General features: G+C 40.0%; 1 protein-coding gene across 1 annotated transcript in view; it reads left to right on the forward strand.

Moving 5' to 3' along the window:
• Window positions 1–2093: 2093 nt before the first annotated feature.
• The window catches only part of skap1 (src kinase associated phosphoprotein 1), a 28313-nt gene continuing 12256 nt past the window's right edge, over window positions 2094–18150 (forward strand). The window contains exons 1-8 of the mRNA XM_027006024.2: window positions 2094–2290; window positions 3171–3276; window positions 4184–4209; window positions 4461–4577; window positions 16784–16864; window positions 16960–17043; window positions 17163–17287; window positions 17778–17841. Of these exons, the coding sequence (XP_026861825.1) occupies window positions 2251–2290; window positions 3171–3276; window positions 4184–4209; window positions 4461–4577; window positions 16784–16864; window positions 16960–17043; window positions 17163–17287; window positions 17778–17841 (643 nt within the window). The 5' untranslated portion in view covers window positions 2094–2250. The remainder of the gene's footprint in view (window positions 2291–3170; window positions 3277–4183; window positions 4210–4460; window positions 4578–16783; window positions 16865–16959; window positions 17044–17162; window positions 17288–17777; window positions 17842–18150) is intronic.

Consider the following 18150-nt stretch of genomic DNA (forward strand, 5'->3'; position numbering starts at 1 on the left):
GCAGTGATAACAACTGCTATCAATCTGTACAAAATCCAAAACATTTACAAAAGAGAGTAGTTGTCAAATACTATAATCTTAGCTGAATTAACACGTCCTTTTTTGAAGCAGTTTTTTTTTTTTGTACTCTAGGTGTTATAGTTTACCAGTGGCTATTTTACTGTGTGTCTTCATATTCAAAAAAGAGACAAAAGACACTGATGAAACAATCGTGAGTAACAATTACTGTTTTCAACATTGATCAATTATGGGTAAATCCTGTTAAAAGATCTGGACAAATTCCAGTATACAACTGGTTGCTCAGAAGCTGAGCCTGGCTGTTAGGGCTGATTCTGTGTGCCAGCTTTTTGCTGAAGACCTATTCTTTCCCTCAGCCCTGCTTGTTTGAGGATTGGGTGGTGACATGTACTGATACCTTAGAAGTCCCCTTTAGCAGATATTTACAACAAAGCCTCTTAAACACTACCTCAAACATCATCTTAGTTAGGCCTGAAGATTTATCTCTTAAACACTACCTCAAACATCATCTTAGTTAGGCCTGAAGATTTATCTCTTAAACACTACCTCAAACATCATCTTAGTTAGGCCTGAAGATTTATCTTGAAGTGTGGGACAGGAGCTTAATTAGCAGGAACAGCAGATCCAGGTTCAAAAGGTCAAGCCAGTAGCAGGAATGAGCCTAGGGCTTCGAATGCCTTTCAGTTCAGTGATGTGTATCTACACCTTTATTGAGATTAAACAGGGACTGAGAATGAATTTGTTGATTGTGAGTTTCCTTGCTGGAAGGTGCTAACCTTAAACTCCGGACCTGTTCTTGGGCCTTCAAACTGACCCCAGCTCTCGGGAGGGGCGCACTGCTGTGTTACAGTGTGATTTTTGTGGAGGAGGGTGATGTACTCAGATGAGAGAGCTGTGCCCCTCCCCCAAGTGAAGCGCAAATGAAAAGGAATGCCAAGATGAAAAAGCCTGCTTCTCCAGATAAGCAAAGAGAAGAAAAGAACTGGCGAATGGCAAAAGAGCTCTCATGGGGAGATGAGAGGTGCTGATGGCAGTGTTGGTGGTGGGAGATCATAGCAGGTTCTCCTCATCAGCCTGGGACAGTGTTTGATACTGGGTCTTTGTCGCTCTTTCAGCTGTGTATTGTTGGGCGGTGTAATCCTGGGTGGATTACAAAGGCTCCTTCCTTTCATATGGCCTTGCCCAGCAGGCAGGAGGCAGTGCTCATAGAGGGCTGGGAGGCCATATGCTCATTCCTCCATTTTCCTTCACCAGGGACTGTAGCTACAGGGACAGAGAGGAAGAGGTCAAACGGTCATGTCCTCGCCTTGGAATGTTACCCCCTCTATTCCATTCAGATTTGTTTTTCTCCCATTACCGCCCTATCCACCCTATATCTCACTATGCACCTGTCTTGAACACCTCACAGCAATAGTACATCTTTTAACCATTGATTGATTGCTGTAGATTTTGTGCAACAAAGTGCTCTTCAATGTGATCATAATGATGATGCATTTGTAGATTATAACACATATCTGGCACAAGTAATGTAATTTTAACCTGTTTCTAATTGCAAGGTATAGGCTATGTGCATCAGGCTTTTATACATGTCATAGTTACTAGACTATGTAATAAAAACAGCATTTACTGCGAAGGTATTATGGGATAAATCCTGTGGCTCTGAAGTCCATAATTTATTGAGATAGAGCAGTTGAAAATGAACAACAATGGTGATAATATGCAATATAAAGTACTAATCATAAACCAAACCAACCGATTAATATTAAACATTCTTAAACAATATTAAACAAACAATAAGCTTTCAAAGCCTACTTGGTAAAACAGTTTATGACAGAATCCGACAGAATACATGAAAGCTCCCTTCACCTGCTTTGCATGTTGCCTTTGGAACATGAACTCATTTGAATTTGAAAATGTAAAAGCTCTGGTTGAAGTAGCCTAGAAGAACAAGCACACGATAAAGCGATTATTTATTTCCTACCTTTCCTCGTTCTACAATAGACCTTTCATGACCTTTCACCATATTTGTTTAAAAATCTACTTTCAGTTTCATAACCACATTCAAAGAGCTGTGCTCTTCCTCACATGCTCTGTCTGTGAGGTTCGCACCTGCCTCGCTACTAGTATCAGCAAGGTGGTACATTTTGTAGAAAACATTTTCATTCTTGGAGCTCTACAACCAGAACAGTTAAAACAGGACCAGACATTTTCAGTGGAATCTTCCATTCAGTAATGGGCACGATTTCTGAAGACATCAGAAGACTTCTAGAAGGTACTGGTTCACGTCACATTAGCAGTGTAGTTTTAGAATGTGTCTTTGAGAGTTCAACAAGGCAGATATTTACCTACAAAGTATTACTAGTATTACTATTAGTAGTATTATTACTGTTAGGACTTTTTCAACTATAGCTATGATTTAAACCCTAATTAACAATGAATTGTGGTGCTTGAAAACATGGTCATCTTGTTAGTCTAAAACAAATTTGGTCTGCAGAACAAAATGTAATTTTTGAATGTTGCATTCATTACTTTGTGAAGCTGCTCTCTGATTCTTCTTCGTATCTTCATCTTTAGCTATTGTTCATTAGCTGCAGCGTAGCCATTTACCGTTAAAATCGTCTCACTGACAGGTGCCTTAAGAAACCGTTCTGACCTCCTATGTTGTATTTACTGCAACTGTGTGTAGAGCAGTATGTAACAACTATTCTGGTGTTGTTATTACAGTTTTCTGACTATCCCAGATGAAAATGTTTGGTACACTGTGATCATCTATAAGGGATCTTATTCATCCAGACACAAAGGAAGCCACTGTCAGTTGCACATGCTGACATTTGTAACATTTGCATTAACCAATCTTCACAACTTGATCTTTTGGAGAGCTTTTGCATATTTTCAGGACATCATTTAGTGTGGAAAATATTTCACTATGACACTTGAGCTGTTTAATTTTGCGTCCTCTCCCTCTGTTTCCCTCTCTGTTTCTCTCTCTCTCTCTCTCTCTCTCTCTCTCTCTCTCTCTCTCTCTCTCTCTCTCTCTCACTCTGTCCGTGTGTGGAAAAAAAACTATAAAATTGTTTATAAAATTGGTGGTAGGACTATAGGTAACATGATGGTGTGTGTGTGTGTGTGTGTGTGTGAATAATCTTTTTCAGATTGTGAACTGTTTGTCTCAAGCATTCTACAGGATGAGAACCTGAGTAGGCATGCTCGTGAAACAAGGGACATACTTCTGAACAACTTTCGAGTTGTTCACAATAAGTAGGAGCTTCTGTTGCATTAATAATTCGACTGGTCTTGTGTTATGAATCATATAATTATATATTTCAAGCAATTTTTATAGTAACTAAAAAGGTGAAAAAGCCATATATAATCCATGTCTGTTGTTGTTGTTTTTTGTTTTGAATAACACTACTAATTAATTAGAAATAAATCAAACTGATTAAAACAATTTTATTTGAAAATTAATAGAAAATAAACTTTTTCAGTGACCTGTTATCTTTGGAGAAATGTCACTGTTCTTACTAACAGTACAAAGAAACATGTTAGATGATAAGACAGGAAGTTCATTTCTTATTGTTCTTCACGCAGTGATGGAGAATGCATCATTGCTGTGCCAGTATGGTTTTCATTGTGGTTTTGTGGCATGCAGTGCTCAAATTTGGTCTTTCGTGCAGCAGAGGAAGCATTGTACTGCTTCTAGTGTAGTGCAAAGCAGAATTCCACAGCCTACGCAATAATTCTCATTGTTTGAACACAGCGCATTATAGACCAAAGTCAACTGAGCCCCATCTTAGCATTTACACTAGTGAGTGTATGACACAAAGCTGTGTGTAGTTGGGGAAGTGTTTCAAATCAAACATAAGGAATTCATTCACTGGCTGACATTTTTAGCTCTTGTTGATGTTGTTTCTAAACAGGAATTTCCAAAAGCCCTCCTCTGGTGTTTCTTTTCTCAAATAAAATGCAAAAAATAAAAACAGATTATTGTATTATTATTAGATTATTGTAATCACACCTACATACCTTTTTGATCCAGTCTACTTAAGAAATGTTTAATTTAGTAATTTTGTATTTGGTGACAAGGCAGATGACGATTTTATCAATTTATCTTCTCATGATCTCTTTTAATTATTCAAATCCAATCATATTCTGTCTTGTTTTTCAGAAATCCACAGGAATTTCCCTACAGATGTAAGTTAGCGCTTGTTATTTTACTTGTTGTTTGTGTAATGGCATTTTGTTCTAGTGGCTATTCATAGATGGATAATTCACCCTGATTACATGCCAGTGCTGGCTTGTTCACTCAGTACCATCAGAAAGTCTTCCTGATCTGAGTAGTCCCTTGTTCATGCACATTTTTTTAACTTCCACCATTAATCTCCATATGTGTCATTCTCACTTTCCAAATGGTCTGTGCTCTTGTGCTGTTGTCCATCTCTCAGCTGAGTTTAGGAACGAGGACAGTTCAGACGACAACCGCAGCTCTAGCCTGGGGCGGTCTGCACATTCTGATGACCTGTCTGTTGCTTCGGACTACCAAGAGGATGCTGCGCCTGAATGTGAGTTCTCACATTGTGTTTCCATTTGGCTATGATGTTAGAGTTGGTCCCCATTCTTGCACTAAAGCCCAGTGATTATCCAAATATCATCCTCCCTAGTGTTTATATCTGGACCTCAAGATGAAAGTGTACACCTAAAAGATTTCACCTCCTGTAATGCTTCAGTGACATCTCAAAAATGTCCAGTGATAGTGTTTGTGTAGAGCATACACTATCAAAACTGTAGCTACAGTAGCAGATATTTAAACTGAATGTGTCCTGCATTTCCCAGTAAACAGGTCAAGTTAAAGGTTATGATATAACTTTAGACTTTCTGTATAGCGCTCAAATGACATCTGACATAGATATGTGTAGATAACCTGTAAATGAAATCAGCTTATAGAGTATATGTGCAAGATGTACCTAGCCTCTTTAGCACATTGGGGAACACTATCTTTGAAGGATGTTGGGGGTTTATTGGGCAGAGTAATGATTAAGTATAGTGTGGTGGAGGTGTTTGGTAACAGATCACCCTCTAGTGGATTCCCACGCCTGTGCTGAATGCCAGTAGGATACGGAGAAGGAGATGTGGGGTGGGGGCTGGGAGTTGTCGCTGCTGGCTGGGATGGCTTCAGCAGAAAAGGGATGACGAGCGCCCTCTAGTGATAAGAAAATTGATTTGCTGTCATTGAAGTCTTCCATTTGGCTGAGTTGTCTGAGTGCTGGTGGGGCTTCCCGGTTGTATGCCTTTGTTGTTTGCCTGTGGGCATACTTATGATTGCAATATTCATGTCGTTCTTTCTGAGAAAGAGGGAACACTTTCACAAGTTGAAAAATATAGGAAGAAAAATCACTGAAAGAAAATTTGAGGTGCATCAGGGGAAGGTTCTAGCGAGTGACACATGGAGAAATGATGGAAAGGAAGCTAGAAAACCGTGTATCTCCTTGCGGCCAGAACCCAGTTTACACAGAGGCTGCACTAGCTGTTGCTGCAGGCCAGAGCCATGACTGATCATCATCCCTAGTCACTCTCTTCCCAGCTGGGCCTGAAACACAACCCTGTACCTGAGGGGCTGTGTCTAGGCCCTCGCTCCCCTGATCAGTCATCTGCCATCACAGGCTCTTTTTAGAGGAGGGAAGAGATTGCAATTCCATTTGCTTGGCCAATTTAAAATATGTTGTCTGCTTAAAACAAATCATTTTAAACTAATTTTGTGCTCACACTTGTCTAGAAATGACAAATACTGCTCACCATTTTTAAACAGCTTTTGATTTCACCAGAGAAAGGATATGAGAAAGTATAATGTTGGTCTCCATGTCTCTCAGAAGAAATCAGTGAGAAGCCTGAAAGGTCACATTAATCTCTACTTAAAAATATTGCTTTGTGCCCTAGAATGAAACTGTGAACATCCCACTATCACAGGGTTCAGAACTTTTTTTTCTCCAACAACTACATTTATTTAGCATCTTTATAATTTAGGAACAAAAGTGTCAAGACTGTGTGTGTTCTTTTGATATGACTGCAGAAAAAAGCAGTGTTAGTGAAAGGGGAGTAACTTGGATGGGGATTCATATCATGTCACTCTTTTAATAAACGTAATGACCAGAGGGGGCAAGTGCAGTTCAGAGTTCATGTTTAGTTCACCAACAGGGAATCTCACATCGAGACCTTTGGGAAACATATCAGAATATTAGGAAATTAAACAACGGAAAGGAATACAGTTATGGAAATTGTGTTTATTCACTTAAATGTAGGATGTTGTTGTCTTTTCAATATTCAGTTTCACTCATTTACTATATGTCCTCAATAAGGAAATTCCATGCTGAGAACTGAGGAAATAAACCACGTCTTTCCTTTTTCTTGGTTTGATTAAAGCATAAATATAATATGCTTTATATAACGGAATCAGCCACTAACCCAAGTTGAATAAGTTGAATACCTCCCAAATTGACATATTCAGAGTGAGTCTATCATGGTTCATTGTAAATATAGTTCAGACATTTAGTTCTTCCTCCTTCAGCGCTTCAGTGATGTCACTTGGATGTTTGTTTGAGGAGGAAGCAGAGCGCTTGCCTGGCTGGCTGGTGGGCGGAGCCAGTGTTATTTCATTTAGCGAGGACTGCCTCCTCATCTCCAGAGAGGAGCCTGACACCAGATTTGTTATGGTTGACAGGAACAGATGGGCGCTCCATTGTCAGGGCCCCTGTCTGTATGGTAATGTGAACTGCGTTTCACCCGCAGACCGCGCAATTGACCTGGCCTCGCCTGCCGCCTCTCCACAGCCCTGTCTGGATGACAGCAGTCCTACAGGCTGCGAGGAGTCCTGTGACACAGGAGATTTTCAGCCTGGCCAAGTTTAAGACAAAAAGAAACTGGCACATGTTCGCACTATAGGATTTTTATATCTTAAACATGAGTGGTGGGTTTAAGAAATGACACAAATCTAAATGAAAAATGAAAGAATAAAAGAAAAAATATATATTTAGTTTTTTTTTAAACGTATGTTTTCGTCATTCTGTTCTCTAAGGATGAGTTCTGTGTTATTCCCTTACCTCTTTGAGTTAGTATATGGCAAACACAGTGTGTACAGTGTGGCAGGTTGCGGGGTGTGCATGTGCTGAGGTGCCTGGGTGGTATCAGCCTCTGCACATGGCCTGGACCCCTTTGTGCTCAACTGACTGATTTATGCTTTGAAACAAAAGCTGCTTCCATTGCTGTTATCTCAGTGCACAGTGGTCCTACAGCACAGCTGAAGAAACCAATCAGAGGGTAGGAAAGGACTCGCAGCTCTGTGGAATCTTTACCTTAAATTAGATCAAGATGTAAATTTGATTTTGTCAGAGGATTACAGGGCCCAAATTAATGGGTGTGTTTGTTATTGAATTGATTATTGTAATTAATCCCAGGAGAGTTGAAAAGAGGTTTCATCAATGATGTTCTTAGCTTACCAATCAACTTTTTATCTGTAAGACTAAAGTGAATGGTTAGTGTGTGTATGTAAACGTGCATATGAATCTGTTATTTTCATTATTATTATTTTACTGCTTCCAGATCCCAACCTGCCTCTCTGGTTCTAAATATACATATTCCATGCCATGTCATGGATCTGCACTAGAGGACTGTTGACTGCTAAAATGACCCCAGTGGGTGCTGTCTATACACTGTGGGCTGCAGGTTGGCTTGGAGTTTCGGTGTTTTGGTTCAGACTGCTGAACCCTAAGGTCCAAGCCCATCCTGGTATGTTTCTAGTCTTTGAGTGGAGCTTCCTCCCTCCTGTGAACTTTTGACCTGTGGGTGTTGAGCTGGTCACTTTATGACCTGTCTGAACTCTGTCTGTGACGGCATTAATGACCTCCACTCCTATGGCAACAGCACAGGTCAAATGAAGTTTCCTTAGGAAAGGATAATTTGCTTGACAGGAAAATTTCACTACTGAAATTTCCATCTCTGCTTTCACCCATCTATCCATTTTCAATTCATCCATTGATCCTTCCATGTCATGGTTATACTTCCATCATTCTTATTTGCATGTTGAGCAATATGGCAATGTGTTGGCAGGATATCTGCTAGGTTGGGTAAATGGCTGCTGCAGCAGGGACTCCAGCTCTTCTGCTTTTCCTGCTATTTCCCACCCTCTCTTTCCCTTCACATTAATGAATCGAACACTGAAACACATTTGAAGACTCAAGCATTCTAAGTGCATCACTGCCACATAAGTTCAAAAGTTCACTCCACTCCCAGAAGGCTTCTGTGCTGCTTGAAATCTGGATATTTCTCTCTCTCTCTCTCTCTCTCTCTTTCTCGCTTTCTCTCTCTCTCTCTCTTTCTCGCTTTGTCTCTCTCTCTCACTCTCTCTCTCTCTCTCTCTCTCTCTCTCTCTCTTTCTCGCTTTCTCTCTCTCTCTCTCACTCTCTCTCACTCTCTTACACTTTCCCCTTTTTTATTTCCTTCACTTTCTGCCTCTCTCTTCCTCTAACTCTTTTGTTCTCTCTTTTCTCTCTCATGCACTCTCTTTCTCACTCACTCAAATACACAGTCTCTCTCTCTCTCTCTCTCTCTCTCTCTCTCTCTCTCTCTTTCTCTCTCTCTCTCACTCACACACACACACACACACACACACACACACACACACACACACACACACACACACACACACACACACACCAACAATACAGTCTTACCAACAATTTTGCAGTCTTATTGCTTTTTCTTCCCACACATTTACCAACATGAGGACTTTTACTGTGGCTGCAGTGGTAGTATTTTTATTAGCCTCTCACTGTGCAAATCTGAAAACACATTTTACTGTAATTTCCATCCATTTTTGTGATGTTTTCTTTCTTTTGTGGGCTTATAGTATACAAGGTAAACTATCAAATGTAAACAAATGTAAACTGTCAGCTGTACTGTCTGTGCACACCCCCTTTCCCATCTTGTAAATGAGAATTTGATTTTTCTCTCCACTGGATTCCATTTCTAAAGATTGATGAAGTTTGTGTGCAAGGCCCAGGTGGCCTGATGCTTTCTTAGGGAAATAAATGAAGACCGTGGAGGTGTGTGTGTCTGTGCACACCAGAAAGGCCTTCTGTTCCAGTGTTCTCTCAGGGTCTGGTTTGAGTTTTAGCTCAATGTCATTTTGGCACTCACTATAACTGCTGAGCTGGTCCATTATGGTTTTGCAGTGGAGATTAACTGTGAGTTTTTTAAAAACCTTTTTGTGCTCTTTTATGCACTCAATCTATATACTCTAAAAATTTTCTGGTTGACTATTTTATTCTAACAAATTTGTTTAAATGAATGACTATGTTTTTTTTTTAAATCACTAATAACTATTTTAAAAAGAATTCATTTGTTTACTAATGCATGACAATGTTGCTTTCTTCACAAATTTCTCTGAACAAACTCCTCTGACAAGAACATTGCCTGCTGCATCAGTGATTTTTTCGGTTGGTAATAGTGTTAAGGCACACAGTAGCAGTGTTGTAGATTTATTGGAATTATCTAGGAATGTCTAGGTTACACGTATTTTGGTATATTTATTAGGTTTAGTTAGCAGAAAGAGACAACCTTTGGAACAAAATAGACAGTGACCACTGGATCACGTGATTAGCCCTGCGATCAAGAGGGACAAAAGGCACCAAAAGCGGCCAGGAATGAAAGGTGACCACGATGTCACGGCATGCGCCTTTACCGAAGAGTCATTCTTTATAGTGTGAGAGTGCCTGGCTGCTGTCCAGCCATGGCCAAGTACCGCCAATACAAACACTTCAGTGGAACTTCCCCTGTCTTCCTTCATTTTCGCAGAACAGCACAAGTGGAAAACTCACTTTAATATTTGCACTTGAAATAAATAAAATCCAATTCATCCAAGATACAAAAAATAGGTCACTTTGCATTTTTACTAGAGCACGACTTAAAAAAAGAATGCAGGGCTGATAAAGTTCTTTAAGTTCATATCCAGTAGACTCATTCGGTGAATTAGTTAGCAGTATAGCTACCGCGTCGTGCACCGAGCAGCAGCCAAGTCTATAATTATACCTACTGTCCTGACTACAGCCTTTAGGACAGCAGAGTTTGGACAATATTTGACTTTGTCTCCTAGATGAGTTTGGCCTGTTACTTTATTCGGAATGGTTTTATAGAAATGCTTTCTAGACGTTCTGAAACTACGTAAGAAAAAAAGGCTATTTCAAAGTTATACGAATAAAATAATCTATACGGGTCTACAAGAATAATTTGGTACATTGAGAAAAATGCTATATCAAAAAACATAGAAACGATTAGAGACGATTAAACAACAACAAAAAATTAAAACAGAACTAAAAAGTGAATTACAAGACAAACTATATGTTTCTTATCTTACGCTGTACTGATACTGTACTGATACTTAAACCAGCGTTTACAGCTACAACTATTTTTTGTACTTTTCTAACAGAATCCTGACTGTTTTAAAATTAACGCTGTACACTGTGAGCGCATGAAAAGACTTAAGCCTATTATTGAGTTTTTTGTCTTTTTGTTGAGATAGCCTATTTGTCTTTGTATTTGAGTTTTTTAGTGCCTGTAAGCTATAGACTGTCAGTTATAATTCACATATACACTAGCTTGTTCGCTTTCTTTGTAATGACAGAGGACACGCGACAAAATTCAAGTTTACTTTATTACAGGAGAGTTTGCATAGCCTAATCAACATTTATATATATATATATATATATATATATATATATATATATATATATATATATATATATATATATATATATATATATACTAACTTGCTTTCATTATTTGATTTTGGTTGTTTAAAGCATGAAAAAATGTATAGGCCTATTATTATTATCATTATTATGCTATTGTTATAGGGCCGATTACCTTCCAGCGTGTAAATAGCAGGCCCGTGGTAATACCCTCCATGGACCCAATCTAAAATCATAAATGTGGCTCCTGAACGTTCAAATGCGGAACGTTAACGAGCACGTCAAACTTTACAACTCCTGTCACATTCCTTTTCTGATTTATGCCGATTATCACGCGTCTTTATTTACCTTCTTCGGACAACCGACACGTGTCTGTAGGCATAATCTATTTTATACACATAAATCAAAACACAGGGAAAACAAACAAAAAAAGAAATACTCAAAAATACTAAAAATTTGCACATTAACTGTTATTCATTTAAATTAGGAAATACCTAAAAAACAAACAACTGACATACAAAAGTTTGGGTTATTTCTGTATAATCTTCAAATCAGTTCTAATCTTCGAATGCAATTAATTTTAAAGTAATTTTGTTTTATTTATTTCATTTTATTTTAGCATGATCCCGTTAATAAGAGACACATTATAAAAATGAACAGGCATGCACATGTAGTTGTGGAAAAGAGACTACTATATTTATGCCTTTTGTGACTGGAACTTATCTTTTGAACTTATCTTCAAACAAAAACAAATCTTTGCACTTAAATTCTTTAAGCTTCCTAACAACGTTTTTGTTTATATTTGTGTACCAACACAAAACTAACTTTACAGTTACATTTCACACTGCAGTCGCAGTTTATGTTCCATATTAGATGTGTTGCAAACTTTAATTTTAAGAAGAAAGGCGTATTTATCAAAAACACAGTTGTTCTTACAGTTAATCCTTGGTCAGAAACAAATTCCTGCTGGATATTTAATAATAGATCAGAGTGCTGTTAAGTTTTCACAGTTTTCCATGTCTCTTTTTATCTGTAGTGGGGCAGAGTTTGTCACTTGTGAGCTTCTGTCTGCCACCATGGGGTTATAGTAGGTGCAGTTAAACTTTTGAATTGATGTCATAATGCATGGTAGTGAAATTTACACAGCCTAGGCTCTTCACAAAGGCACTTTTTCTATTGCCTCTCCAAAGCGGTGCAACAAAGTCTGCCCTTATTTGGTTGTTTAAAGGCAGTGGGGGAAATATAGCAGTGATTCTGGCACTCTACAGTGTTTCCCTGGTAACCCATGAGGCTAACCCTACCCCACTGCAGCCTTTAGAAGGGATTCGACAGAACGTTGTTAAGCTCTGGACTCCACATGAAATAATGTGGAAATAATGAACTTTTTGCAATTAAAAGATATCAGCCCTAGTTGGTGTGTAAAACTGAAGGAACTGAAATAGCTTCATTGATTTCCACATTGTTTTATTCCTCTCTCTCTGTCTGTCTTTCTCTCTCTGTCTGTCTCTCTCTCTCTCTCTCTCTCTCTCTCTCTCTCTCTCTCTCTCTCTCTCTCTCTCTCTGTGTCCATGGCCCCACTGCCGATGTGTGCTGTGGAAGCAATACACAGGGACCACTGCTTTGCCTTTAATGAGGAAAAATGTGTCAATTTGCCCTTTGCTGTATGCAGTTTGAGGATTGGCTTGGGGGGAGGGGCTGTTTAAGCCTGCCTTGAGTGGATCCTTTTTCCTAATCAAGTGCAGTGCAGGAGAGTACAGCAATTCCACTCAACTCTCTCCCCGATCAGCATTCCTCCCCAGCCTCCGTGATGGCCCCTGGGGACCCCAACGCCTTCTGTTTCACCTCATCGGGAGAGTTCAACCTGAGGTCATCCTCTGGCCCCACTTGCTTGCGCGCAGTTGGATGACACACAGAAAGGCCGGCAGCCTGGCAGGGCTATCTGGCCTCCCTGAGAGCCAGCTCGTAGTGTGGGATTTATAAAGGTTACATTCTCCATGTGGATCTAATCATATACCTGCCTGGCTCATCTCATAGGGGGGTCCTGATTTATTCTGCGTGTCTCACAGAGCAAGTCTGTTTTATAGATTGAGGTGATTGTGCCCGATATGTTTAAATGAAAATAATTGTGCACCTGCGACCAGAATGCACTGTTTTTTTTTAAGCATGAGTTAACGATTTTTCAAGTTGATGGGCAAGTTTGAAAGAGATGTGTGTTGTGTGTGTGTTGTGTATGGACTGGACCACCCAGGAAGCCCCGAAGGCTGCAGCTTGCCCTTCCATCAGACATTTGCACTGGTTTGCACATCTCATGGTGGTTCTTATTGAGGAACCACCTGCTGAGGTTTCTAGTAATCGGACAGTATTACAGCCTACACAGCCGTAACAGTAATACAGCCTGTAATGTTTCCCTGCACCGCGATGCATCTTGTCTCTGTTGTCTTTATTAACTTGCTCCCACAAATATGCTCCATTTTCTTTTGCCTGCTGCCGTCTTATTGCGTGTTTGATCACTGTGGGACAGTCTTTGCCTGTTTTAACTAGGAAATCTTTGTAAAGTATCACAGTGTAATTCTTGCCACATATGTAGCATATACATTCATACCTATCACTCCCTGTCACTGATTCAATCCACCCTCCTGACTGACTTGTAGCCAAACTGAAGTAGAAAATAATGGCACAGAATATTAACTCCCTCAGGCCACAATAACATCAATCTCAGTTTTATAGCATGATCAACCACTAAGCCCATAACACCATGCTGAAAGCATAATAATAGGTAGATGAGGGAGGGCTGCTGAATTTACAGCTTAGATCCACTCTGTTCGTGCACATCATAGCTGTACCAAATAACCCTTATTTTATTGGTTGGTATATTGTTACACACCCCTAAATTATTATATTTCACAAATGTACGCCTTTTTTTGTCACTACTCATCATATCTGGCTTCGATACTGACTGCTTCTTGACTTCTGTTTTCATGAGCAGATGTGCCGAATGAGTTTCTGTAGTGCAGCGTGGCTGTCAGGTAACGGAGCGCCGGGGAGGACGTGGCCTAGAGCTCTGATTGCGCCCCGTGCCACGGCCAGAGTGACAGGCTGCGATGTGGCACTCGAGGGCCCCACCATGCTGCTCTCGTGGCACAGCCCGCCTCCGCCCCCGCCTCCGCCCAAGCCTCCACCTCTTAGCTCCCGGCTCCACCGCTGCCGTGGCACTGACGAACGCCGCCATGTGCAGCCCACTCACTGCCTCGGCCCCCACCAATCTTGCCTGCCACGGAGCAGCGGTGGTGCCATGCATCACGCTGCCGTCTCTGCCAGCAGCAGAGAGAGCCCGGGGGAAAGTCATTAGCTTTGTCTCGCTCCCGCTCCTATCTCCCTACTCTCCTCCTCGGCGTGGGGCTCTGTTTACGAGTCCGCGAACGAACAAACAAACAAATAAGCACTTCAAATCTTAGACCTGGATCTTATGCTGGTTGGGAAATGTTTCATTCTTTAAAAAACCTTCACTAGTTTTTTTATTAATAGTTTTACAGAGTATTGTAGTCTTTAGGCCATCATTGGCTATCTTTGTCCCAAGCATCCTTTAATCTGAGGTTAAGTAATCTGTGTGTTATCAATTTTAAGAGAGTTTGATGCATGTACTTAAAAGGGCCACAGATAGTCATTTCAAAAATCACACTAATGTATTGTGATGTGGTTTTATTTTCAAATAATTGAATGGAGAAAACATCCATGTCTTGCTGTGATGCAGGGCTGCTCAGAGCAGTGATGGAAGGTGCTGAAATATTCATAGACACCCTTAGCACATTTAAGTGGAAATGATAAGCACAATGCTAATTAAAAGAGAGGAATGCTAGTGGAGAAAATTACAAAACCACACTGTTCTGAATAATTAAAAATGCAATTTATAGCTAAAATGAAAATATGAGTCACCATGATGAATTTAATTTGCATTTTTTATGAAGGCTTATTACTTAATTCTGCAGAGGAAAATCATGGTTTGTGTATCTTTTGAAGCTTTTTTGGGAAAGTTTGTTTTTTGTATTTTTCTTTTGCATTTAGAAAACCAAGAAGCCGTAGAAAGAAAGTATAAGGAACCCATCACTGGCATTCGTTCTTTTCCAACAATGTTGGCACTGTCAGTTCTTTGTTGTGCGATATTTACACACATTTCAGCTCCTATTGGTTTGCTAAGAAGAGGAGGCTGAGGTTGAATACTGTGTTTAACCAATCAGAATCTTCTATGGAGGGGTGGGATCAGGAATAGAACAGTGTGGGGTTTTTTTCTGTTTTTTTTTTCTGAAGGTGAAATTTTAGGTTACACTGCTACCCTGTGGAAGAATAATGGAACGTGGTAGCCCTCCGCAGTCGCTGCTTGTAGATTTTGAAAGGTTGCTAACCTATGATGGCTGTAGGCCTCTCCTTCAGATCTTTCAGCTGGTGCTCAAGAAACAGGGTGCCACTGTAAACGCAGGTCACTCTGAACTCTGTCATGAGTCAGAAGGTGTGTGAAGATGAGAGAGTCCTCGGTGTCAGCTCATTTTTAGCCATTCTCACCTTACTTCTGTTTATTCTATTTCCTCTGAACTATTAACAGGGCTTGACCTCTTAGATAAATGAAGAGAAGGGAGTGTAGATGGATGAGGGGATTAAAAGGTGTTGGAACGTAGGAGCAAGAGGAAAAAAATTAACAGAGTGGTGGATGGATCATTTAGTGGACTAAGGGCTCATTTTGGAGTTGATATATCAAGAGGCCCATGACAAACAGCATGTATTGCAGTTATATTTATGACGACATCGATGTTGCTGTGTGAATAGAACAGGCTAATATGTGAGTGTGTGGAGGTGCCTGAGATCACGTGAGGGTCAGGCAACTGCATTCTCATCCGTCTTAAAAACACAGCAAGCAGAAACGTTTTTCATGCGGCGGTGTCAAACAAGGGTAGCTTTTGTGGCTGTTGCGTCAGTATTTGATTTGATGACCTAAATGAGTCGAAGTTTATTTATGGAAATAGTGAACATGGCTTGTCACCCTGCCATCACCACAAGCTTATAGGGTTGATGTAATGTTCACGTTGGCAGGGAGCTGTCATGGTGATGTTATGAAGATCCCTAATTTTGACAGCGGAACTACTGGAGGCCTTCCGCATTACAAGGTCCGGGACTCCATTCAAGATGCCACAAGTGTTAATCATGATGATGGAACGTCTGTATATTCTTTGCTGAGTAGTTGCTCAGATAACAATCTCAGTTCAAAAAGTCATATCTACTGTCATCAGTGGACTAAGTGGCATTTGAACATGTATAAATGGGCTTTAAATCAGTCTGGCGCTTAACTCAGAGGCCCACCTGTCCAGCATAACTCTGCGGCCTGTGGGGCTCATAGCTGATGAAAGCTGATGACAGGGGGAATTTCAGCCTTTTGGCCCTGTTCACAGAGTGGCACTCCTGCTGTGCCTTGGTGCCCTGGTGCCCTGCCCTAGACAACATGACTTACACTATAAATATGTCTCAGGGCCAATATAAATGTTAGTCTGCTATTGCAAGCAAAACAGAACAAATCAATGCCTTCAACTCAAATATACTTACTGAGATCTAGATATTGGGAATACGATCGGAATATTGGAAGTGGGGCTCAGCTGAGATTCAGATATGATGTGACATGTAACGTTAATCATGCCAGTCACGTTAATCCTGCTCTAGGTATTTCTGAACTGCTGGACCAGCGTAAACTACAGGAAATGTGTTGGCCTGTGTTTTTCTCAAAGCTGCAGTAAAATCTCTGACATGTGTTTATGGGGTGTATTTATATGGCCTTACTTCTGCTTGGCAGGCCTCTGCTGACCTTCAACTGGGTGATAACTGTGGTTACAGATCTGACACCATGCCTACCTATATTAGAAAATTATGCACGATTTCATTAATAGTTCAATAGTGAACTATTAATGAACAGTGAATAGCTATTACACAGTAGTAAGTAAAAATAGCATTCCATGTTTTACATTTGTGTTTATTTTTTAATCAAACAGATTTTGGAGAGATTCCCACCGTTGCAGTACAAGACCTGAGTAACATCCTTAAGCAAGGCTATCTGGAAAAGAAAAGGCGTGGTATGACTATAGGAAAATCAAATATTGATCTTATTTTATAATAGAATGTGTGGAATCTGCTTAATGTTAATTTGTTGTTTTCATTCTTTTACAAGATCATAGTTTTTTTAGTATGGAGTGGCAAAAGAGATGGTGTGTCCTGAACAATACTATATTCTACTACTTCGGGAGTGAAAAAGGTTTGTTCATTCAGCTAACATGAGAAAATGAACCAAAATCAGTTGAATTGTTTTAGTTTGATGCTGTAATATTCATAGATGTGTGTGGTCACTTTGACTTTAAGTCGTTCTAATTCCAGACAAGCAGCAGAAAGACTCTTTTTATATCAATGGCTACAGTGCAGAGCTGGTGCCCAACTTGCGCAAAGACTCCAAGAAAAACTGCTGTTTCGAGATAACTGCTCCTAGAAGACGTTCTTTCCAGGTCCTTTGAACACACACCCACACACACACTATATATATATATATATATATATATATATATATATATATATATATATATATATATATATATATATATATATATAAATATAAATGAATATACATACCTGTATATAGTAAAGATTTTCTAAGCCAAGCCATTAACCTAACCCTAACCTCAATAAGAAAACAAAATCATTTTTGCCCTTTCATTTTTTAGACATTTGTGAGCTGAAAATTCACATATACACTCATCGTCACACCCACACAAATACACACAAAGGCACACACAAATATAGACACGGACACATACATACATACACGTACACACACACACACACACACACACACACACAGACGCACACACATGTTTCATGTTGCTTTTTGACTCATTGCTGTGGTTGCTCAGAGTGGTGTTTGTATCATTATAATGAAGAATGCTTGTTTTCACTGAGCATAGCGCCCAACTCAGAGCTGATGGCTTTTCTCTGCAGTTCACTGCCAGCAGCCCTCATGAGGCCAGGGAATGGGTGGACCAGATCAATTTTGTCTTAAAGGGTATGTTACATGCAGTGCATTTAGAAATCATCTCTGCATATGACATGCAAACACACAGTATGAAACACATAGTATGAAACACTGTGTTTGAAACAGCTCTATTGTACTGAACAATTTTACTTAGCAGCACCCAAACCGTTGTGGCTTTCTGATCTACACAACCATACAAAGTCAGCAGCTGGGATGGGATATGCTTTGGACTTTCTATGCATTCATATAAATACCCATTTTTTTTGGGCTCAGCCAATCAGCCACAGGATAGACCTCCTCATGCGGCACGTCACGCAGCTGCCGAGTGGCACGCGCCTT

Source organism: Electrophorus electricus, chromosome 14, assembly GCF_013358815.1.
Source record: "Electrophorus electricus isolate fEleEle1 chromosome 14, fEleEle1.pri, whole genome shotgun sequence".
In the NCBI taxonomy this organism is placed as follows: Eukaryota; Metazoa; Chordata; class Actinopteri; order Gymnotiformes; family Gymnotidae; genus Electrophorus; species Electrophorus electricus.